This window comes from Trachypithecus francoisi, unplaced genomic scaffold (assembly GCF_009764315.1).
Source record: "Trachypithecus francoisi isolate TF-2019V2 unplaced genomic scaffold, Tfra_2.0 Contig00110, whole genome shotgun sequence".
NCBI classification, from domain to species: Eukaryota; Metazoa; Chordata; class Mammalia; order Primates; family Cercopithecidae; genus Trachypithecus; species Trachypithecus francoisi.
The window spans coordinates 170026-193915 of NW_022680476.1; the positions used below are offsets into that span (position 1 = coordinate 170026).

The following is a 23890-nucleotide window of genomic DNA, read 5'->3' on the forward strand; positions in this document are numbered from 1 at the left end:
GTGGAACAAACGTCTTACCTAAACAGCGAGTCAGTGAACCAGGGAGGAGAGGAGGAAGCTTTCCCCGAGATCCCGGCTAGGCAGTTTCCGGGTCCGCCTGGCGCTCAGCCAGGAAAGTCACAGAGAGAGGAGCCCGGCGATTGGCCAGTGGAATGTCCAGGGGCGGGGCAGCGAGCGAGCGCGAAGCAATCCTGAGGCGGTCTCGGGGGCGGGGCTCCTAGGGGGCGAGGCCGTGCAGGGGCGGGCTCCGAGCGTGGGGAGGGCGCTTGCGCACTGCTGCTGCCGCTGTCGCCGCGGAGCCAGGAGGGGAAGCGATGGCTGGGCCCGCATGGATCTCCAAGGTGAGCGCTGGCCGGCCGGCGTGTGGCAGGGAGGCTGGTCGCGAGGGCTGGCAGGAGAGCCGGCCGCGTGCAGGGTGTGGGCGGGCGCGCAGGCCAGACAGGGCGGGGGGTGAGCTTGGGAGCCGATCCTGGCCGCCTGTGCCCCGCGTTCTGTGGCCGGCTCGCAGTTTATGGGCCGCCCTGGGCCCGGTCAGCAGCGCAGAGGCGGGGACGGCGTCAAGGTCAAGGTGGGGGGCGCCGGTCCTGCTCCTGCCGAGACCCGGCTGCCATCACCCGCATCCACCCGGGCCAGAGTACAGGCTTCGCGCGGAGCCCGGGAGTCACGGGAACCTCTGCCCCGGCTCCGCCATCCGGGCCGCTTCCCTGGCTTGCGGCCCTGCTGCCGGACTGATCCTCTCAGCACCATCCAGACCTCTCATCCGCTGTCTCCGCGGCTCTTGGCCGGGGAACCGCAGGTGCCACGGGCACTGGCGTTGAGCTTGGGAGGTTTTCCCAGGTGAGAGAATCCTGGGGCCCTTTTCCCTATCAGATTGTTTTCCCTTTGGCGCTCTTCCCAGTCAGACCTCTAGTGCTCTTGTAGCTATTTCCCCTTCAGAGGATATAGGGCATCTTACACCTTGGAATTACCATCTGAACCTTCAGAGAAAGACCAGGAGAGCCTTCCTTTTACCTTTCATTGGTGGGAATCCTGCAAACGCTTTAGCTCTCCTTGACAGCTCAGATGCCGGAGCTGGAAAGGGTTTTAGATCATCTGTGCGGTTCCTTAGCTTCTCAGTGGAACTAACCTGTGCCTGAAGAAGAACTTGCTCAAGGTCACACAGGAGGTCGGTGTCAGCTGGGAGAGGAACCTAGGTGTCTTTGTTCCCATTTCCCAAGGTCACATAACAAATTATGGGTACAGGCCATCAGGCCTCAAGTCTCCTGTTGCTACGAAAGGGTGGTCCCCTAGAAACCCATAAACAATTTAACATTTTTCTATAAGTTTGATACTACTTTTCTCCCTTTTTTTCGGTTTAAAGAGAGGTCCAGAGATGCACTGTTATTTAATGAAAAGATCTCTGTACTGGAATTTAGGAGTCCCAGATTTAAATCCTAGCCATTCCCCTGATTGACTATGTGACCCTAAGTAAATTGCTAAACATCTCTAAGCCTTAATATGCCCATCTCTGAATATCTATACTTACATCACGGAATTGTCTGAGTATTAAATAAAATAATGTATGCGAAAGCACTTGGTATATACGGAAGGAACACAAAAATCTGAAGCTTTCTTATCAATATGTTTATCTGTCATCCAACAGACAGTGGTTTTCATGGGCATCATTAACTGATTTTTTTTTTTTGAGACGGAGTCTCACTTTGTCGCCCAGACTGGAGTGCAGTGGCGCGATCTGGGCTCACTGCAAGCTCCGCCTCCCGGGTTCACGCCATTGTCCTGCCTCAGCCTCCAAGTAGCTGGGACTACAGGGGCGCACCACCACGCCCGGCTAATTTTTTGTATTTTTAGTAGAGACAGGATTTCACTGTGTTAGTCAGGATGGTCTTGATTTTCTGACCTCGTGATCCGCCCGTCTCGGCCTCCCAAAGTGCTGGGATTACAGGCGTGAGCCACCGCGCCCGGCGTTAACTGGCTTTTTTGTTCAATAACTAGGTTCTACTTTGTCACGCTCTTCAGACCCAGATTTGCTTGTGTTGATAAGGCTTATGTCACATTTGCTCCTAAAAGTAAAGCAACTTCTGTGTCACTGTGAAAACTGAACTCAGTCCTTTAATCTCTGAACTTACATTAAATACCCAATTCATCTTTGGTAGGTACATTTGCCTTCACACTGAGGCACTAAAGCAACACTTGATAATGATTGTGCTGGTAAATTTGTTTTGCCTTTAGTGTGATCTGCAGGAAAAAACCCTCATAGTAGGTATTCAGAAAGTGTTGGGTTGTGGAGTCAGACGATGAGGTTCTCTGACATGTACTCCCTGTGTGACCTTTGGCAGAGTCATTTGACTTCTGGGCCAGCTTCTCACTTTAGGGATTGGAGCAGAAGGTGGCTCAGAGGCTGACCCCAGGATGGTGGAGGTGCAGAACTGGATGCCGGTTTCAATCAGGACAGTTCCTCTGTTGAGTTTCCATTTAAGATTGTTTGTTTGTGGCCAGGCATGGTGGCTCATGCCTGTAACTCTAGCACTTTGGGAGGCCAAGGCGGGCGGATCACTTGAGGTGGAGAATTCAAGACCAGCCTGGCCAACATGTTGAAACCCCATCTCTACTAAAAATACAAAAATTTGCTGGGCGTGGTGGTGCGCTCCTGTAATCCCAGCTACTTGGGAGGCTGAGGCAGGAAAATCACTTGAACCCAGGATGTGGAGGCTGTGGTGAGTGGAGATCATACCTGGGTAACAGCAAGACTCTGTCTCAAAAAAAAAAAAAAAAAAAAAGTTTTTTTTTTTTTTAAACGCATCTCAGAACCCGTGTACAACATTATTTACATGTTTTTAAGTTGGATCCTGGAGGTAAAAAAGGAAATGAGTTATGGATTAAGATGGCTCACGACCTGAAGTCCAAAGTTCAGGGTTTTGGTCCAGGCTCCATCAACCTGGCCTCAGTTTCCTCATCTGAAAAGTGCCACTAATGCCTATCTCTACAGGTTTTATATAAATAAAATGATGTGATATATATGTGTGTGTGTATATATATATGAGTATATGAGTATTCTATACAGTAGAAATCCTGCCATCTCAGCCTTCCATGTAGCTGGGACTACTGGTGTGTGCCACCATACTGGCTAATATTTAAAATTTTTTTGTAGAGGTGGGGATCTCACTCTGTTGCCTAGGCTGATTGGTCAGATCTTCTGTCACAAAGACATAAGCTAGTTTTGTGTGAATGTCTTTTTCCTCTTTTTTGGGCTGGGAGAGGAGAAAGAATTCATGTCCGTTTTTTTTTTTTTTGAGACAGAGTTTCGCTCCTGTTGCCCAGGCTGGAATGGAATGGCATGATCTTGGCTCACTGCAACCTCCACCTCCCAGGTTCAGGTGATTCTCCTGCCTCAGCCTCCCAAGTAGCTGGGATTACAGGCACCCACCATCACACCCAGCTGATATTTGTATTTTTAGTAGAGACAGAGTTTCACCACATTGGCCAGGCTAGTCTTGAACTCCTGACCTCAGGTGATCCACCCGCCTCAGCCTCCCAAAGTGCTGGGATTACAAGCATGAGCCACTGCACCCGGCCTTCTTTTTTTTTTTTTTTTTGAGAAAGAGTTTCGCTCTTGTTGCCCAGGCTAGAGTGCAATGGTGGGATCTTGGCTCACTGCAACGTCTGCCTCCCGAGTTCAAGTGATTCTCCTCCCGCAGCCTCCTGAGTAGCTGGGATTACAGGCATGTGCCACCACGCCCGGCTAATTTTGTATTTTTAGTAGAGACAGGTTTCTTCATGTTGGTCAGGCTGGTCTTGAACTCCTGACCTCAGGTGATCTGCCCGCCTCAGCCTCCCAAAATGCTGGGATTACAAGCGTGAGCCACGGCGCCCGACCTCATGTCAGTTTCATTCTCTGCCTGTCGCAAAGTAACCTTTAAATGGTGCTTTGGGAAATTTTATTTTACTTAAAGTTCTGGGTCGTTGTGATGACTTAGGTGCAGTACTACTTTATTCTAAGATCATGCAAGAGTGATGACAAACATGGAAAAGAAGATCATTGCAAGTATTAATTCGGCTGGGTTGGAAACTCTTCAGGTAGAGATGTGACTGAGGCTGGACTCAGCTTTTTTTTAAATTATTGATTACCTTCTATGAGCCAGGGACTGTTCTAGACACTAGATACAACAGTGAACAAAACACAAATCCTTACTCTCCTGGGTTTACATTGCTGCCCCCAGCATATGCAGCTAGGATGGGTTTACATGTTAAAGTCAGTCATTTTGGTCTGGTTTTTTTCATTCTTTCCTTTTTTTTTTTGGTCCATTACCCAGGCTGCAGTGCAGAGGCTGATTTTCATAGCTCACAGAAGCCTCAAACTCCTGGGCTCAAGCAGTCCTGAGCTCAAGCCGACTCAGCCTCCCACGTAGCTGAAACCATTGGTGTGCGCCACCATACCTGGCTAATTTTGTAGAGACAGGGTCTCACTTTGTTGCCCAGGCTGGTTGGTTGGGTCTTCTGTCACAAGGACATGAGTTTTGTGTGAATGTCTTTTCCTTCTTTTTTGTTCAGGGAGAGAAGAAAGGACACGTGCCAATTTTCTTGTCACAAAGTAGGCTTTAAATGGCCTCCCTTCCAACAGCCCACTCGCTGGTAGATGAATCATGCCCTAGGATTAACATTTTGGCCAATAGTTTTGGCATAGAGTATTCTTTTGGATTTGACCGTGTCTTATTTTCAATGCAGAGTCATGACTATAGATACCAGAAGATTAGAGAATAAAATTCATTCATACCTTTTTTGGCTGTTGGTTGTTAGATGCCAATAAATATTTCAGCAAAGGTTCGGACCCCAGAAAAAAATATCAAGACAGGATACAACAAATGTGTCTTTGCTCATGTATCTAGCAGGAGAAAAAGTTGCTTTTAAAAAAATTTAATGCAGCTGGGTGCGGTGGCTCATGCCTGTAATTCCAGCACTTCTGGGTGTCCAAGGTGGGTGGATCACCTGAGGTCAGAAGTTTGAGACCAGCCTGGCCAACATGGAGAAACCCCATCTCTACTAAAAATACAAAAAGCTTAGCTGGGAGTGGTGGCGCATGCCTGTAATCCCACCTACTTTCGGGAGGCTGAGGCAGGAGAATCACTTGAACCCAGAAGGTGGAGGTTGCAGTGAGCCGAGGTTGCACCATTGCACTCCAGCCTGGGCAACAAGAGTGAAACTCTGTCACAAAAAAAAAAAAAAAAAAAAAAATTAATGCATTTTAATACCTTTGGTCTATGTAGATTCTTTTTTTATATTGTTTATAGTAATGTAGTATGACTTTGTACCTGTTCTCAAGGACTAAGTTATTAAAGTTTATAATAAACCTTTAAAATTTATATTTCTGGTATATGATAATGTTAATTGGAGAGAAAAAAAAAAAAAAAAAAACACATACCAGTGGTAATATCTTGGTGTGGTGGGATTACTGGGTAACTTTTATTTTATTTTTTGTATCTTTTCCTAGTCCCAGCAAACTGACAGTAATGACCACAGTACCTATATTATCAGAAGAAACAATAATTTATTTAAAATCTTTATTCTGTATGGCATGGGCATCAGATGGTATTAAATAAACTTTCTTAGATTTTACTATAAAGTGTAATTTCTTAATATTCACAGAATAGATATAATGTATAATTGAAGGAGCACTGGACTAGGAGTCAGAAGACCTGTATGTGGGTTTCCATTTTGCTAATTATTCGCTGTGTGACCTTAGGCAAATCCTTTTCTTTGGGACCAGTGTCTTCCCTTATGAAATAAGCAAGTTACCAGGTGTCGTGGTGCACACCTGTAATCCCACCTACTCAGGAGGCTGAGGCAAGAGGGTCACCTGAGCCCCGGAGCTGGAGGCTGTAGCGAGTTATTCTTGTGCCTTTGAATAGTCACTGCACTCCATCCTGGGCAACCTAGGGAGACCCCGTCTCAAAAAGCCTAAAACAACAAGAAATAAGTGAGTTGTGCTCTGGATTTCATGAGGAACATCCTGGCTCTAAAATGAATAGTTATTTTCTTAGAGTATATGTTACCCTTAAATTGACCTGATGGTCAAGAATGTTGGCACAAAATGATCCACTCATCTGAGAAAAGTCCGTATGTTTGAGCTGAAAAAGTAGTTTTATTCTACCTTCAACATCTTTTATTTGACAACTTATATTAGTTAAATTGACTTTGAAATATATAGTACTTAGGTTGTCAATCTAAAGTAAAAATTTGAGTATTTAGGCTTTCAAATCTGAGATAGCTTGCCACATTGAGCTAATACATGAGATTTGTATTCCTGGGAAGCTACTGAATATATCTGTGCCAAGTTGCAGCATTACCAACCATCAAGACTTCCTCGCTCTTCTTTACTGTGTGTGGTTTAATTCTGTGCTTGATGTCTCTCTGTTGATATTAATATAGGTCTCTCGGCTGCTGGGGGCATTCCACAACCCAAAACAGGTGACCAGAGGTTTTACTGGTGGTGTGAGTATAATTATGTCTTTTATTTTTTCCTTTTAGAAGTTTCTCAAGAAAGATGCTCTAATATATTTATTATATAGCATTTTATCTCCATTCATTTAAAATTAGGGAAAATTGGCCATATTTATAATGTATGTTGAAATTATTGACTGACATGCATAAATCTATTAGGTTACTTGCACATTTGAAAGAATTGTCTGACAGCTGGCTATGTAAGTTTGTCACATTAATATCTTGAAGGAGCCTTATTAAAAATAGATAGAAAGTACCCTTGAGCCTGTTATTTTATTTCACAATCTTGTTTCGGTGAGACAGCTTTTTTCAAAACTTGTACAAGTTGAGAGAAAATTGTTGAGAAGCTTCAAAACCTGCTTTGCATTGTTATTTTATGAGCTTCCCTAAACCCAGTAGATGGAATGCCAATTAGGAATGCCTCGAACATCTATAAGCCCTATAGGCTTGGACTTTCCTTATATAGGCTTTGTAGACTATTGCAGTAGTAGATCATCTATTGTTCATTAAATCTGCTGCTTTTAGAATTCCCAGCATCAGAGTTCTGTGCTTTAAAAGCTGATACCACATCTTTGGAACATTCTAAGACTGTGGGTCAGTGACTTCCTATTTGTTTTTATCCCCGCCCCCACCTTTTATGGAATCTGATTTGGATTTCGTAATTCCTCTACTCCCATATAACATCTATGCCGTGTAAGATTTATAAGACCATAGTACTTTTTTTCCTCCATTTACTTCCTGTATTGTGGAAGAAAAGTAGATTCTCTGTTGACTTGATGACATTTATTATTACATGTTGGGAGAACAGGAAGAAGCAGCCAAAGCGTTCTTTTGGCTCTCCTTATGCCAAGAATGCAGGATAGGGCTTGCACTTCAAGCTCGAGGATAGCCATGCTAGCATTTCAAACGCATTCTGATAAGCGAATAAGATGATCATTGCGGTGTCTGCTATTATTTAATTTTCAGGCTATTTATTTGAAAAAAAATTTGCTTGATGGAGGAGATTATTTTTGAATAAATAAGAGAATATATTTATTTTTTTAAAGATTTCGTCAACCCGAGAAAACTGGTATGAGCCTTAGCCCTGGCTAAGACTGAGGTGGGAGACTGAGGTGGGAGACTTGCTTAAGGCCAGGAGTTCGAGGCTGCAGTGAGCTGTGGTCACACCTCTAAGTAGCCACTGTGCTCTTGCCTGGCAACATAGTGAGTCCTCATCTCTAAAAAATAAAAACTGAAAATTAGAAAAATGAAAAAAATAAAAATGTCTCTTCAGTTGTACAGAAAAAAATCAGAAATAATTAGTCCACCAATCTGGGCAGACAATCATTGGAAGCAAAGGACCAAGGAAACTTGAATTAGTGATTTCTTTTAAATGCAGTTCAAGCAACTAGAATTGAAAAAAAGCCAAGCCCCTAGGTGGGGTGAAGTCCCAAGATAATAAAATATATGGTTCCCAAATGGAAAAAGAGGTGCTGATCTTCTCCCTTATGTATTTTTATTTCTGCGTTTGAAATGCTGGCTTCGTTTTGCCTGAAGCCTTAGAGTAAATCATTGCTGTTACATTATAAAAACAATAATTGTCATTCTAAGTGTGACTCAGGCTTTGCAGGTATGATGACGGATACTATTCTTTTTAGTTGCAGATCAACTTTGCCAAGCTTATGTAGATTACTCTTAGATTTAAGCAGATAGTTTTATAGAGGAACTAAGAAAAAAATGGAAGCTCTCTTGATAAAAAGTCTGATTTTCCCTGAGTACCAAAACAGACCTCAGTAATATTTTGGAGATGTGTCTGAAAGTGTTTTACAAGGCTGAAGAAGAAGTTGCATGAGAAGCTTTCCGGGATCACAATGAAAAGGAAAGGAAAACACTTGCCTTCATGAGAAACCCTCCAAATTTTAGTGAGAGAACATTGTTAATTTGTTGTTGTTGTTGTCTTTGGTTTTAAAGGTTTGAATTAATTGGTCTCTTTGCAGCTTGTCTGAAAAGAAATATCAATTAGGAAATCTACTTGATAGTTTAATTTATTTTCGTTTAAGTAAAGAGTATCATTTGGGTTCTTTTTAAAACCTCTGAACTCAGGTAAAGAGCAGGATTGCACAGTCTCTGATGATTCCTGCCTCCCCTTTGATGACCCTGGGGGAGGTATATCTGTTTTCTTAACAGCATTTGAATCTTTCTGAGACATCTCATAAAGTGGATTTCTCTGTCAAAATGTTCTTTTTGAAGCCTTCAAAAATAAAAATTCTGACTGTCTTCTTTGATAATTTCTTATGTTCAGGTTCAGACAGTAACTTTAATTCCAGGAGATGGTATTGGCCCAGAAATTTCAGCTGCAGTTATGAAGATTTTTGATGCTGCCAAAGTAAGTGGGCTTAAAAAATACATTTAATGATGATTCACTGAAAAGTTTTCTTAGACAGTTGGATTCTGTGAACTTTTAGGATGCATTGTATACATTTCTATGAAATTTAGTAAGGTCTGTTGTTCATCTCCACAGATTGTCACTTTAAACAGTGTGTGTCTTAGTGTTTGCTACTGCCTTTCTTTCTTTCTTTCTTTCTTTCTTTCTTTCTTTCTTTCTTTCTTTCTTTCTTTCTCTCTCTCTCTTTCTTTCTTTCGTCCTTCCGTCCGTCCTTCCTTCCTTCCTTCCTTCCTTCCTTCCTTTCCTTCCCTCCCTCCCTCCCTCCCTCCTTCCCTCCCTCCCTCCTTCCTTCCCTCCCTCCCTCCCTCCTTCCTTCCTTCCTTCCTTCCTCCCTTCCTTCCTTTCGTCTCGCTCTATTCCCCAGGCTGGTCTTGAACTCTAGGGCTCAAGCGATCCTCCCACCTTCACCTCCCAAAGTGCTTGGATTATAGGCGTGAGCCACCGCACCTGGCTGGCTGCTCCTATTGTTGATAGTTTAAACTCCTGCGTTGGCATCAGTTATATGTAAAGTAATCAAAGTAGTACTGTAGTATTTGTGGATCTTTAAGTCCTGCTTGGGTTTGAGATCTTTTAAGCCCTGCCAAATCACCCACCTTTTTGCAAAAAAAAAAAAAAAAAAGACTAGAATTGATGTTTCAAAAATCTATATAGGCGCTTTTGAAATAATCTCTTTAAAATAAAGTTTTTGATGTGTTATCAAGAATGGAGTGTTATTACTTCTAACAGCTGAGCCTTTGATACAGGTAGATAATTTTAAAATTCTGTAAGTGGATTCAGCTGTAAGCTGCTTGTGGCCAGCACTGTGTCTGACTCTGAACTTCTGTCCTAGGACATGCTCTGTGTGCTGGCTGTTAAATGTGTGTGTACACACATGAAGGATGTAGGTAGAGAGAAAGAGATGTTTGTTTATACCTTCAACTGGTACATTCATAGGTTATGCAATACATATATATATATGGAATCTGATTTGGATTTCATAATTCCTATACTCCTATATATATATATTCCTATACTTCATGTATATATATTTCTATACTTCATATATATAAGCTTTGCTCTTGTTGCCCAGGCTGAAGTGCAATGGAGCGATCTTGGCTCACTGCAACCTCTACCTCCTGGGTTCAAGTGATTCTTTTGTCTCAGCCTCCCAAATAGCTGGGATTACAAGCACATGCCACCACACCTGGCTAATTTTTGTATTTTTAGTAGAGATGGGTTTCATCATATCAGTCAGGCTGGTCTCGAACTCCTGACCTCAGGTGATCTGCCCACCTTGGCCTCCAGGATTACAGGTGTGAGTCACCGGGCCTGGTCTATATATATATTTTTTAAAATAAATATTGTTTTTTAAAAACGGCTTTATCAAGATATAATTCATCCTTTTATTTATTTTTTATTTTTATTTTTCATTTGTTTTGAGACATTGTTTCACTCTTAATGCACAGGCTGGGGTGCAATGACATGATCTTGGCTCACTGCAACCTCTGTCTCCCAGGTTCAAGCTATTCTCCTGCCTCAGCCTCCCGAGTAGCTGGGATTACAGGTGCCCGCGACCACACCCAGCTAATTTTTGTATTTTTAGTAGAGGCAGGGTTTCACCATGTTGGCCAGGCTGGGCTAGAACTCCTGACCTCAGGTGATCTACCCACCTTGGCTTCCCAAAGTATAGGGATTATAGGCATTGAGCCACCACGCCGGGCCTAAGTCATCCTTATAAAGTGCACCTTTCAATCCAGTGGTTTTTAGTACATTCACAGAGTCATGCAGCCATCACCACAATCTAATTTTGGACCATTTTCCTCACCCAAAAAGAAACCCCATGCCCTATGCAGTCACTCCCCATTTTGTCTCTCTCCCTCCCTACCTCCTCCCCCTTTTTCCTCCCCAGCCCTAGGCAGCCAACCACTCATCTACTTTCTATATCTATAGGTTTGCCTATTTGGGACATTTCATATAAATAGAATCTTATATGGTCTTTTATGATTGGCTTCTTTCACTTAGCATGATGTTTTTAAGTTTCATCCATGTATCAGTACTATATAATGTTCCTGTGAACCATATTCCTCTGTTCTTTATGATACTCTAATTATAGCCACTCTTAAGAGCCCTTGTGAAAAAAAATAAGTGGGCAGGTGGTGGCTGGGAGTGATGACTGGGCACAGGTAATGTGGATAATTCCTCTGGGCCTACTAGAGAATGACATCTCTTCTTGCATGCCAGGAACTTTCTGGACCTTTACTGTTTTTAGCAGTCGCATCCAAAGTTGAAAAAGGGCTGAGCATGGTAGCTCACATCTGTAATCCCAGCACTTTGGGAGGCTGCGGTGGGCAGATCACCTGAGGTCAGTAGTTTGAGACCAGCCTGGCAAGACCCCATCTCTACAAAAAAAAATACAAAAAATATTAGCTGGGTGTGGTGGCATGTGCCTGTAATCCCAGCTACTCGGGAGGCTGAGGCAAGAGAATCGCTTGAACCTGGGAGGCAGAGGTTACAGTGAGCCAAGATCGTGCCACTGCACTCTAGCCTGGTCAACAGAGCGGGACTCCGTCTCAAAAACAAAGTTGAAAGTTGAATAAGTTTGTTCATCATTGCAGTATGAATGTCAGTTTCCTTTAAGTCTCTCCAGCTCACTGCTCTGTAATGTGGCATCTAGGCACCTATTCAGTGGGAGGAGCGGAACGTCACTGCCATTCAAGGACCCGGAGGAAAGTGGATGATCCCTTCAGAGGCTAAAGAGTCCATGGATAAGAACAAGATGGGCTTGAAAGGTAGCACTGAAGTAGAGACCGGGGTTTTTATAGATTTTTGCTACAGGGGTTAGTTTTGAAAATTTATGCATTTAAACTGAATAAGGCCTGGCCTTCTGTGAAAGTAAAGCTGTTCTTTTATGAAGAAACTACTCACAGTAAAATGCTTTATTCATTTGAGATATTTTTTTCCCCCAGTAAAAGCATTAAAGTATTACTGGATGATACCAAATAACAGTATCTCTATTTAATCTTGAACTATATGTATCTTTTGCTTAATTTTTACATTTGTATATTTATTTATTTATTTTAATTATTTTTTGCGACAGAGTCTCGCTGTCGCCCAGGCTGGAGTGCAGTGGTGTGATCACAGCTCACTGCAGCCTTGACCTCTTGAGCTCAAGCGATCCTCTCACCTCAGCCTCCCAAGTAGATGGGACTACAGGTGTGCCACCATGCCCAGCTAATTTTCAAAAAAGTTTTTTGTAGAGATTGGGTCTCAGTATGTTTCCCAAGCTGATCTGGAATACCTAAGCTCAAGGAATCCTTCTGCCTCTGCCTCCCAAAATGCTGGGTTTACAGGCCTGACTGAGCCACTGTGCCTGGCCTACATTTTTATCATTATTTTAATTAATACATGTTTAAGGCCATGATTCAAAAATACTAGCATGGGGTAGATTTAAATTCAGCATAGGCTTTATTTTTATATTTTTTGAGAGTCTTGCTCTGTCGCTCAGGCTGGAGTGCAGTGGCGTGATCTCGGCTCACTACAACCTCCGCCTCCCAGGTTCAAGCCATTCTCCTGCCTCAGCCTCCAAGTAGCTGGGACTGCAGGCACGCACCACAATGCCCAGCTAATTTTTGTATTTTTAGTAGAGACAGGGTTTCCCCATGTTGGCCAGGCTGGTCTTGGACTCCTGACCTCAAGTGATCCGCCTGCCTTGGCTTCCCAAAGGGCTGGGATTACAGGCCTGAGCCACCGCACCCGGCAAGCATAGGCTTTAAAACCACAGACAGAACCAACATTGAATCTCATCTCTGCTACTTACTGGCTAGAAGGCTTGGGCAAATTTTTTATTCTTAGTTTCTTTTTTCTTTTTTCTTCATTTTCAAATGACAGTAACAGAGTTGCTGTTGTACAGGTTGATGGTAAAGGTTAGATCATGTCAAGCACATGATTACAATGCTTGATCCTCAGGAAGTTCTTAAGATAAGAAATGCAGTTCATATTTCAGAAAGCTCCCATGAGGAAGTTTTCCTCCTTCATTTGAGTCTCAGGTAGAGAGTGAATTAGAGGCAGAACACATTTCACAAGGTAGCCTAGGTGGGCTAGTAGGTCACACGTGAGACCAGAATGCCTTCTAGCGTCATCTGAGTTTTCTTCTGTATAACAGGCCCTTTGAAGACCCCAATAGCAGCCGGTCACCCATCTATGAATTTATTGCTGCGCAAAACATTTGACCTTTACGCAAATGTTCGGCCATGTGTCTCTATCGAAGGCTATAAAACCCCTTACACCGATGTAAATATTGTGACCATTCGAGAGAACACAGAAGGAGAATACAGTGGAATTGAGCATGTGGTATGTTCACTCCAGATTCCTTTTTATTCCTGCTTGGGCTGCTTTCTGTGCATCTGGGACCCCAGAGACAGAACTGCTTTATCTCTGTGAGGAGTTGTGGGTGTTTGTCTTGGTACTGGGTGTCTGGCTGACAGTACTCAAACAGATGTAAGGCATGGTGGTTCAGGTCACAAGCTTGGGAATATGCCCTGTGAATTTTGAATCCCTCACTTCACAGGTATGCTCTTCCGCAGGTGACTGTCCCTGCATCTTAGCTTTCTTCATCTGTGCAGCGGGGCTCGTAATACCTCTTATGGCTGGAGTTAATATGAACCCCATTGACATAGCAGTGTGTGTGATTAGTCATGCTAGCTGGCACTGTGCAGGCTTGCCACAAATGTTACTGTCTACTCCCCACCCTCTGTCTCCCACGGCATTGCTGTCACACGCTTTCCAGCGAGGCGGGACTTCCTCTCTTGCAGATCGTTGATGGAGTTGTGCAGAGTATCAAGCTCATCACCGAGGGGGCGAGCAAGCGCATTGCTGAGTTTGCCTTTGAGTATGCCCGGAACAACCACCGGAGCAACGTCACGGCGGTGCACAAAGCCAACATCATGTGAGCTCCTTGTGGGGACCGGCACCCCATCTTGCTTTGTTGTGGGACAGCAGTGACAGGGCCTCCCTTTCTCCTCTTCCGCTTGCTCCTTGATTCCTAATATCTTTGAAAAAGAACCTTGTAGCAATCCAAAGATCCGACATCTCTCTTCTGTCAGAGTCTCCTCTTTTTTTTTTTTTTTTTGAGACGAAGTCTGTGTTGCCCAGGCTGGAATGCAGTGGCGCGATCTTGGCTCACTGCAACTTCTGCCTCCCAGGTTCCAGCAATTCTCCTGCCTCAGCTCCCGAGTAGCTGGGACTACAGGCCCATGCCACCATGCCTGGCTAATTTTTGTATTTTCAGTAGAGATGGGGTTTCACCATGTTGGCCAGGCTGGTCTCAAACTCCTGACCTTAGTTGATCCACTTGCCTTGGGCTCCCATAGTGCTAGAATTACAGGCATGAGCCACTGTGCCCGGCCTGGAGTCTCCTGTTTACTGTGCCTCACTGGGCGAATGACAGGAGCAAATGAGGAGGGGACGGTGTTTCAGGTCCTGGAAGCTCAAGGAGGGACTGAGGGTTATCAGGAAAGGAAGCTGGAGCCTCTGGGTCCCCAGATGCTGGGGCCATCAGCAGAGGCCACATAGCATACGTTTTAGAAGTGGAATAGTGGGAGGCTGAAAGTAGTACTCTGGCCATTTAAATTCTCATCCAGAGGCTGTTGAAGTCCTCTGAATATGTTAACAGTTTTCCTAACCTAAGAGAAGCATTGAACATGCAAAACAGTAAAACTATTTAAATTATTATGTTAACCTTTGAAAGCAGTTTTAATAATATTAGTGGATATTTCTTCATTCTTGTTAGACAACACTATAAAAATATAGTCTTCTCTATTATGATCAAACTATTTTATATTTTTACCCTTTTATACATTCAGAAGGATCCTAAAACATTTTCAGCTTATATTTTATTAACTACCTAAGAAATAATTTTATTGTAATTGAGATCAGGTAGCTTGGCTTCTGGAACTTAAATTTCTCGAACTTACTTTACTTCTTTGATTTGATTCTTTTCTTTCTGTAAGACTTTTTTTTCAGCAGTTTTTATTTGATTAAATACAGGCGGATGTCAGATGGGCTTTTTCTACAAAAATGCAGGGAAGTTGCAGAAAACTGTAAAGATATTAAATTTAATGAGATGTACCTTGATACAGTATGTTTGAATGTAAGTATATATTCACAATTACCTGCTACTTTTTATGGTGAATAGTGTGTGTGTTGTGGGGATGTAGATTTTGATTACTAAATGCACAAATGTATTCCTTGTAGATGGTACAAGATCCTTCCCAATTTGATGTTCTTGTTATGCCAAATTTGTATGGAGACATCCTTAGGTGAGTCTGGCTGCAACCTTTTTATTTTAGCCTATAATTTACTTATAAACATCCTAACATAATTATGGCTTAACATTTTCAATTGAGTATTATAAAATAAAGTGTTACAACGTATGAATTGAATTCTAACAATTCAGGTTGTGATATGAATTATTACATGTTGGGTGGCTTGTTCCTTCATTTATTTGCCAAATCATCACTGGGCTCTTTCTCCCTAATCATTAGCTCACTCTTCCCAGTTTTTAAATGTTTCATTAATTGATTGATTTCAAGGTTTTGTTATGTATAGCTAGGTAGGTGGGTGGTCGTTGTTACTATTTTTTGGTAATTTTTGACATAATTTCAGACTTACAGAAAAGTTGTAAGAATGGCACAAAGAATTCCCTTGTACTCAACACCCAGATTCCACATTCCCCAGATGTCAGCATTTTATCACATTTACTTTATTACTCCTTCCCATTTTCCCTCCCTTCCTCCTTGCTCCCTTCCTCTTCCTCCTCTCCTCCTTTGTCTGTGCCTCTCTCTCTCTGTCTCTCTCTTTTACACACACACACACACACACACACACACACACACAGTGAGAGAGAGAGATAAGATGTTGGCCAAATGGTGATTTTCTAAGGCCATTTTTTCTATATTTATGAGTTGGCACACAACTGTAAGAATGTTTTTCCTTCTTGTTTATCTGTCAATATGGACATGGGTTTGTTTTTCTTTCTTTCTTTTTTTTTTTATGATAGAGTCTTGCTCTGTCCCCCAGGCTGGAGTGCAGTGGCGCAATCTTGGCTCACTGCAACCTCCACCTCCCAGGTTTGAGTGTTTCTCCTGCCTCAGCCCCCTGAGTAGTTGGTATTATTACAGGTGCACACCACCACACCTGGCTAATTTTTGTATTTTTAGTAGAGACGGGGTTTCGCCATGTTGGCCAGGCTGGTCTCAAACTCCTGACCTCAAGTGATCTGCCCACCTTGGCCTCCCAAAGTGCTGGGATTATAGGTGTGAGCCACTGAGCCTGGCTGTGGACATGGTTTTCTGTTTTATTCAGTGATATATCCATCATAATCACGAATATTGATGCCTAGGTTGTCCTAACTCGGCTGGTGGGGATCCCTTCACCATGTCTCCTGTGTCCTTTTGACACAGCCCTTCGTTCTTTGAACCTTGCCTTGCTTTCTGACACAGTAAGATGCTCAAGCTCATCTGTATTTTCCTAACCTCAGCCCTGGAATCAGCCATTTATCCAAGGAACGCTAGTTCCTTTTAGTGGAGAATGATAATTAAAAACTAAAATCTGGGTGCTAGGTGAGATGTTTTATTTTTCAAAACATTCTTTGAAATGCTTTTCTTCCCCTAGTGATCTGTGTGCAGGATTGATCGGAGGTCTTGGTGTGACACCAAGTGGCAACATTGGAGCCAATGGGGTTGCAATTTTTGAGTCGGTAAGGACCCTGACACCTGAAACAGAATTCAGGTCAGAACAGTGTATGAACGCAGGAGGAGTTATCTGTATAAGTACGCTTTAATTCGTTTTTCAAATTGTCAAAACAAAATGCTTTTTTTTTTTCTTGAGATGGAGTCTTGCTCCATCACCCAGGCTGGAGTGCGGTGGTGCGATCTTGGCTCGCTGCAACCTCTGCCTCCCAGGTTCAAGTGATTCTCCTGCCTCCGCCTCTCAAGTAGCTGGGATTACAGGTGTGTGCCACCACACCTGGCTAATTTTTATATTTTTAGTAGAGGTGGGGTTTCACCATGTTGGCCAGGCTGTTCTTGAACTCCTGATCTCAGATGATGCATCCGCCTTGGCCTCCCAAAGTGCTGGGATTACAGGTGTGAGCCATTGCGCCCAGCCTGTGTTTGTTATATGTACATATATATATGTTTGGTTTATCTCTTCATTTCCCTCCAGATATTTGTTATGTATCCTTCCTTACTTAAAATATTTTACCAAAAATTGACTGAAAAAGATTGTTGGTCTATATTTTTATACTTAAAAAAAAATTACTTTAGCTCTTTATTGCTCCAAGTCTTTATTTATTTATTTATTTTTGAGTTGGGTCCTTATTCTGTCACCCAGGCTGGAGTACACTGGTGTGATCATAGCTCACTACAGGTTTGAACTGCTAGGCTTAAGCAATCCTCCTGCCTCAGCCTCCCAAGTAGCTGGCACTGTAGTCACACACCACCACACCTGGCTAATTTCTAATTTTTTTGTAGAAATGAGGTCTCACTATGTTTCCCAGGCTAGTCTTGAACTCCTGACCTCAAGTGATCCTCCTGGCCTATCAAAGTGTTGCAATTATAGGTGTGAGCTATCACGCCCAACCCAGATTTTATTTCTTCAGTCCGTATCAGATGAATTGCACACAGTAGCTTTCAGTGCATATTTTCTATTGCTGAGGAAAGATGATTAAGACTCCAGCTTTCCCAGAAGAAGACTGTTAGTTCTTGTCTCTCCCCTGATGATGCTACTTTTCCCGATGTGTAGGTTCATGGGACAGCTCCAGACATTGCAGGCAAGGACATGGCGAATCCCACAGCCCTCCTGCTCAGTGCCGTGATGATGTTGCGCCACATGGGACTTTTTGACCATGCTGCAAGAATTGAGGCCGCATGTTTTGCTACAATTAAGGATGGAAAGGTAACAGGAATCTTGATTTACTTGTGCTGGGTAAAATGCATTGCTTCCATGTGTTTTATCTGAGTGAAAGGGACAGTGACAGATAATAATTCTCACACGGGCCCAAGCATTTGATGTTGAACAAGGATTCTTAATGTGGGTCCCAGATTGAACAGGGTATGTGTGCACATGTGTGCATTTTCTGAGGTGAGGATCTAGATATTTCATCCAAAAAAAGTTAAGAAGCACTGACATCTGACATCAAGACATCAGTGTACAGTGGAAAGGTCAGTGGTTTGGGAGCCAGCATCAGTCAGATACATGCCCAATTATTCTATTATTAGCTGTGTGACCTTGGCAAGGTGCATTGTTTTTTTTTTGTTTTTTTGTTTTTTTTTTTTTTTGAGACAGAGTCTTGCTCTGTCTCCCAGGCTGGGGTGCGGTGTCATAATCTTGGCTCACCGCAACCTCCACCTCCCTGGTTCAAGCAATTCTCCTGCCTCAGCCTCCCTAGTAGCTGGGATGACAGGCGTATGCCACCACGCTCAGCTAATTTTTGTATTTTTAGTAGAGATGGGGTTTCACCATGCTGGCCAGGCTGGTTTCGAACTCCTGACCTCAAGTGATCCTCCCGCCCAGCCTCCCAGTGCTGGGATTACAGGCCTGAGCCACTGCACCCAGCCAAGTTCATTGATTTTTATAGACAACTTTTTCCTCTTCATAACAAACGTCTATTGAGTGTACCTTATAAGGTGTGAAGAATAACATGATGAATAGGGTAACATGCTGAGCCTCAAGGAGCTGGGAATCTAGTGGCAGATACAGATGCAGATGTGCCTCTAATACAATAGTCTTATATGTCACACTATGTGCATCTATAATACAAAAGCAATCCAGAAGGTTTATAAAAGTAGTAACTAATATTAATTGAATACTTACGCAACTTTTAAGTTCTTTATATATCATCTCAGCAAAGTTTTTCTTTTTCTTTTTTTTTTTTTTTTGAGACGGAGTCTCGCTCTGTCGCCCAGGCTGGAGTACAGTGGCGGGATCTCAGCTCACTGCAAGCTCCGCCTCCCGGGTTTACGCTATTCTCCTGCCTCAGCCTCCCGAGTAGCTGGGACTACAGGCGCCCGCCACCTCGCCCGGCTAGTTTTTTGTATTTTTTAGTAGAGACGGGGTTTCACCGTGTTAGCCAGGATGGTCTCGATCTCCTGACCTTGTGATCCGCCCGTCTCGGCCTCCCAAAGTGCTGGGATTACAGGCTTGAGCCACCGTGCCCGGCCTAGCAAAGTTTTTCTATAACTCTTTGAAATAAATGCTGTAATTCCATTTTATAGATGAGGAAACTGAGGTACAGAGAGATTAAATAATTTGTCCAAGGTTTTACAGCTCCTAAATGACCAAGTTGGTATTAACACCCAGTCTGGGTCTTACCCAACAAGCTTCTCTGCCTCCGTAAGCAACTGTGGCCCATGGAAGAAGTGTGGCGGGTTATTTCCAAAGTGAGAGGAGGTAATGCACTTGAAGACTCATCCCGTCCTTTTTAACAAAAATTATGAAAAATATGCATAACATAAAATTTACCATTTTAGCCATATTTAGGTATACAGTTCAATAATGTTAAGTACATTCACATTGTAATGTAACCATCGCCGTCAGTCATCTCCAGATCAGTTTCATTTTCTCAAACTGAGACTCTGCACCCATTAAACAGTAACTTTCCCTTCCCCCTCCCATCCTCTGGCACCCGCCGTTCTGCTTCCTGTCTCTATGAATTTGACTACTCTAGGTACCTCATGTAAGTGGAATCATACAGCATTTGTCCTTTAAGTCTGGCTTATTTCACTTAGCATAGTATCTTCAAAGTTGGTCCCTTCTTTTAAAAAGAATTCTGTAATTTGAAATTATATCGTGAGGCCAAAATACAAGAAATTCAGGCTTCTTTTTAACAGCCTGATAATCACATTGGAGGTCATATGATTTTCTTATTCTTTAAAGTTATATTTGGGAAGTTATAATCTACAGCCCAGTAGAGAGGTGCCTGAATTACACAGTGAGCCCTTTTATTGTGTAGGATGGAAAGATAAAGAGAATTAAATATATTGGGGTCTGTATGCAGGAAAGAAAGGATAAGCTGGTAGAACAGATCGGTTGTATGGGAGGCTTTCTTTCCTAAAGAGGGAGGTTTAAGAGTTAATGATTTAGGCAGCTGTGGTGGTGCATGCCTGTAGTTGCAGCTATAGGCTGAGGCAGGAGGATCACCTTAGCCTCTGAGTTCAAGACCAGCCTGGGCCACATAGTGAAACCCCATCTCTTTTTTATAAAAAAAGAGTTAGTGATTTAAATATTTCCTTCGTATTTGTTTCCCAGCCCACAAAAATAGATCAGATACAAAAATTAGTTGGGTATGGTGGCATGCACTTGTAATCCCAGCTATTTGGGAGGTTGAGGCGGGAGAATCGCTTGAACCCAGGAGGCAGAGGTTGTGGTGAGCTGGGATCGTGCCACTGCACTCCAGCCTGGGCAACAGAGTGAGACTCCATCTCAAAAAATAATAATAAAAACAAAAATAGATCAAAATATGTCTCAGGTCTATTCCTGAGACATATTTCCCAAGGATTTTTATGAAACTTCTTGTTTAGATTTGCTTTTATTTAAATATCCATGACCAACTGATCTGTATTAGGGTCCATTGTGTGAACAAAGGGAAAATTTTGGTAAAGCTCCCTGCCTCCCTTTGCATCAAGAGCGCCTTATTCTTTGCGTAGTGCGTTGTATACACTATGAGATTGGATCCCGATCCTCCTGGGCTGGGTAGATGGTGGTGGAGTGGTTCCTCACTTGGAAATGAGGAACTAAATGAAAGAGCAGCCAAGTAGCTTGCCCAGGTGGCATCTCACTGAGGGCTTTAAAATCTTCTTGGTTTAGTTTAGTTTGTGGATACATCTTTTATTTTTGCTTTTTCCTTTTCTCAGAGCTTGACAAAAGATTTGGGAGGCAATGCAAAATGCTCAGACTTCACAGAGGAAATCTGTCGCCGAGTGAAAGATTTAGATTAATGGTTCTACAACTGGTATTTGCATCAGTCACTCTAAATGGACACCACATAAACCTCTATTTAGAATACCTACGTATGTATGCATTGGTTCGCTTGTTTCTTGACAGTACATTTTTAGATCTGGCCTTAATGAAATCTGCGCACAAGATGCAGGTGGATGTCCCTAGGTCTGTTTTCAAAGAACTTTTTCCAAGTGCTTGTTTTATTTATTAAGTGTCTACCTGGTAAATGTTTTTTTGGTAAACTCTGAGTGGACTGTATCATTTGCTATTCTAAACCATTTTACACTTAAGTTAAAATAGTTTATCTTCAGCTGTAAATATCAGGATACAGAATTAATAAGAGAAAATGTCTAACTTTTTAAGAAAAACCTTATTTTCTTTGGTTGTTGAAAAACATAATGGAAATAAAACAGGATATTGATGTAATAGCACAAAATGACACTCTTATAAAACTAAATGGGCACAAGAGAAATTTCCTGGGAAAGTTCACATCAAAAAGAGTGAATGTGGTATATTTCTAAATGATATGGAAAATAGAGACAGATTTGTCCTTTACAGAAATTACTGATTATGAATAAAAACTTCAGATCCGAGAAATATATAATGAGAGATATAATTTTTGTTAATGACAAAGATAATATATTGGATACAAAAACACAAATGTATTGTGCATTCAATTATTTTGTTGTCTTGAGATTTAATACTCTTTCCAAGAGCTTTTAATGAAGCAGAGATCTAGTACTTCATTTTCATTGGATACATTTTCAGCATCATGAGTTGTCACAGCCTCTGAGCCCCGATCTTAAGCCAGAAGGGCTGAGTGTATTGTAAACTTATTCTTGCACGTTGCTGTTTGGGAATGGACCACACTACAGCTGGTAGTTCTGGGGGCGATACTGCTTAAAGGCCTGAACACATGTATTTTGGCTCCAATTGAGGAACTCGGGATGCTGACTGTTAATTTCGTATTTCAACAACTGCCCCTTCTCCTATCCCAGAGCACCAATTACTGCCCTCTGCATCAGCAGTACAAGATGACATTCCAAAGACTGGAGGCGACTCAGCCTGAGTTAATTCACAAAATTGTGCCATGCTGGGGCTTGAGCTTGGGCTTAGGCTTGGGCTCAGCTTTTGACCTTCAGGTGTCTCTTTTCCCTTCCTGCCTTCCTCTCCCTTATCCTCTGCTGCAGCATGATTTTCTTAATCTTCAGACACTCACTATTTTCATGAACAGTTACCCTCTGGCCCCACAACCAAAGACAACTCATGACCTCCCTTGGCCCTTGTGTAACATTGCAAACCTGTGGCTTTGCAAAATGTATCCAGGTCACAAGGGGATTTTTTTTTTTTAGCAATGATATTCCTGCCTGGATCACTTTTTAAGCTTGTAACCAGACTTATAATCTTAAATGTATTTTCCTTTGTTTAAGCTGCTGCTTTCTCTGTTTCATTGGATTGAGCTAGTTATCAGTGGCTCTTGGGTTCAAAGTAATAAAGAATTCCAAAACTGATTGAGATGTTTGCTTTCTCTACCGGTTTCCTGTTCAGATGCCTTCGGTCATTTTGGCTCAGCTTGCTACTGAGAATGGCTGCTTCCCATATTCAGAGTGGAAGTGGGGTGGTCTGGTGGCGACAGGCTAACGTAGAGTTGGCTGTTTTTATGAGAATGCTCCACTTGACGCCATCCTGCACCTTTGTTTATTCCAGGGCACTAATGGTCACTCGCACGCCTGCTGTGCACGGTCCTATGACTTAAATACCCACTACTGTCTGCACTGGTCCCACCTGCTCAATTGATAAAAAAATCAGGTCCTTGTTGACAGTTCTGTTAAAAGGTTTAATATTCAAATTATACATTAAATAGAATCAAACCAGCAGCAGCAGTTTTATTAAGCATCAAGTCAGTTGGCATGTGTGTGGCAGAGGAGTGCCTGGTAATGGAATAATAGGGTCGGCGATGCCCACCGCGATTCCAGAGTAAGTCAGGTCGCTAGGTAAGTTGTAACTGATTGCTTTTCCTGCAGCGCACACGAGCAGTGTCAGCCATCTCCCTCCCACCCCCTCCACAGCCTGCTGCTGGCTGTCCTGTATGTGAGCTAGCAGCTTTTTAATCTACTTGGAACTAAGGCCAAAAATTATCAGCCCTTTCATTCTGGAAGGAGAGTTGACCTCATTTGTCACCTGAACAAAAAGCAATACTTAAACTGAATTAAAACTACCCACATGTGAAGCTTGTCGGAATTGTCAGCTATTGTTGGTGTAAGACCTGGTAAATGTGGAGCCAGTGCTGTGCCCTGACCTGGAGATCTAACAGACTTGCCAGAAATGCCTGTGTCCAGACTGAAGAGACCTGGGGCTCAGGAAGAGGCTCGGAACGCCTGCCCTCTATTCTGTAGAAACTGCAAGCATGGGCCCTGACTACATTTTTTGCTCTTGGTAAAAGGAGTCAATGATATCTTTGTACTTCTCCAGAACTGTGAGCCGTTTCAGTTTCATCGTGGGACCTAAAAGGGAAATGAGAAGAAATGAGTGAGAAATTCTCTGAGAATTCTGAGAATGTGTGTGGTAAAGACTTACACTCAGTGAGTCCTATATATAACTCAGGAATTAGGCCAGATAATCAGGACAGTCAGTAGCCAGCCTCCAAGACAGTGATGGCTCCTGGTATTCACATGGCTTGTGTGTAGTCTCCTGTGTTATACCATTGGTTGTGGGCCGTGGAGTTTAGATGAAGGGTTGGTATGTCATTTCTGAGAATGGGTTATAAAAGACTGCAGTTTCTTTTATATACATAGGAAAGTGGTATAAGCTACATCTGCCTTATCCTTGACCTGCACCCAGTTTTGATCCTCAGTCCATTTTCTCTGAAATGGATTTATTTGTTCTGTCTCTTGAATGAATAAATTGTTGAAGCAATAAAAAAATAGACTAGGTTTCTGTCTTGGGCTTTCTTTTGGACCATTCTTCCTGGGCAAGCCAGCTGCCATGTTGTGA

At 42.7% G+C, this 23890-nt stretch overlaps 2 protein-coding genes across 6 annotated transcripts in view; one reads left to right on the top strand and one right to left on the bottom strand.

The window, feature by feature from the left end:
* Window positions 1–237: 237 nt before the first annotated feature.
* On the top strand, window positions 238–22407 carry IDH3A (isocitrate dehydrogenase (NAD(+)) 3 catalytic subunit alpha). Of its 2 annotated transcripts, none has more exons than XM_033237851.1 (11): window positions 238–341; window positions 6424–6486; window positions 8777–8860; window positions 11574–11688; window positions 13062–13249; window positions 13711–13844; window positions 14945–15047; window positions 15152–15216; window positions 16571–16655; window positions 17702–17854; window positions 20812–22407. In XM_033237851.1, exons 1-11 carry the CDS (start codon window positions 315–317, stop codon window positions 20893–20895), a joined length of 1101 nt encoding a protein of 366 aa, XP_033093742.1. In that variant the 5' UTR covers window positions 238–314; the 3' UTR covers window positions 20896–22407. The 2 variants fall into 2 exon arrangements, with proteins under 2 accessions (XP_033093742.1, XP_033093818.1); XM_033237927.1 differs by lacking the exon at window positions 238–341 and adding an exon at window positions 819–837.
* Window positions 22235–23890, bottom strand: part of ACSBG1 (acyl-CoA synthetase bubblegum family member 1) — a 65771-nt gene continuing 64115 nt past the window's right edge. For all 4 annotated transcript variants that reach the window (XM_033237407.1, XM_033237535.1, XM_033237477.1 and 1 more), the window contains one exon: window positions 22235–23400. In XM_033237407.1, coding sequence (XP_033093298.1) covers window positions 23315–23400 — 86 coding nt within the window. In that variant the 3' untranslated portion in view covers window positions 22235–23314. The remainder of the gene's footprint in view (window positions 23401–23890) is intronic.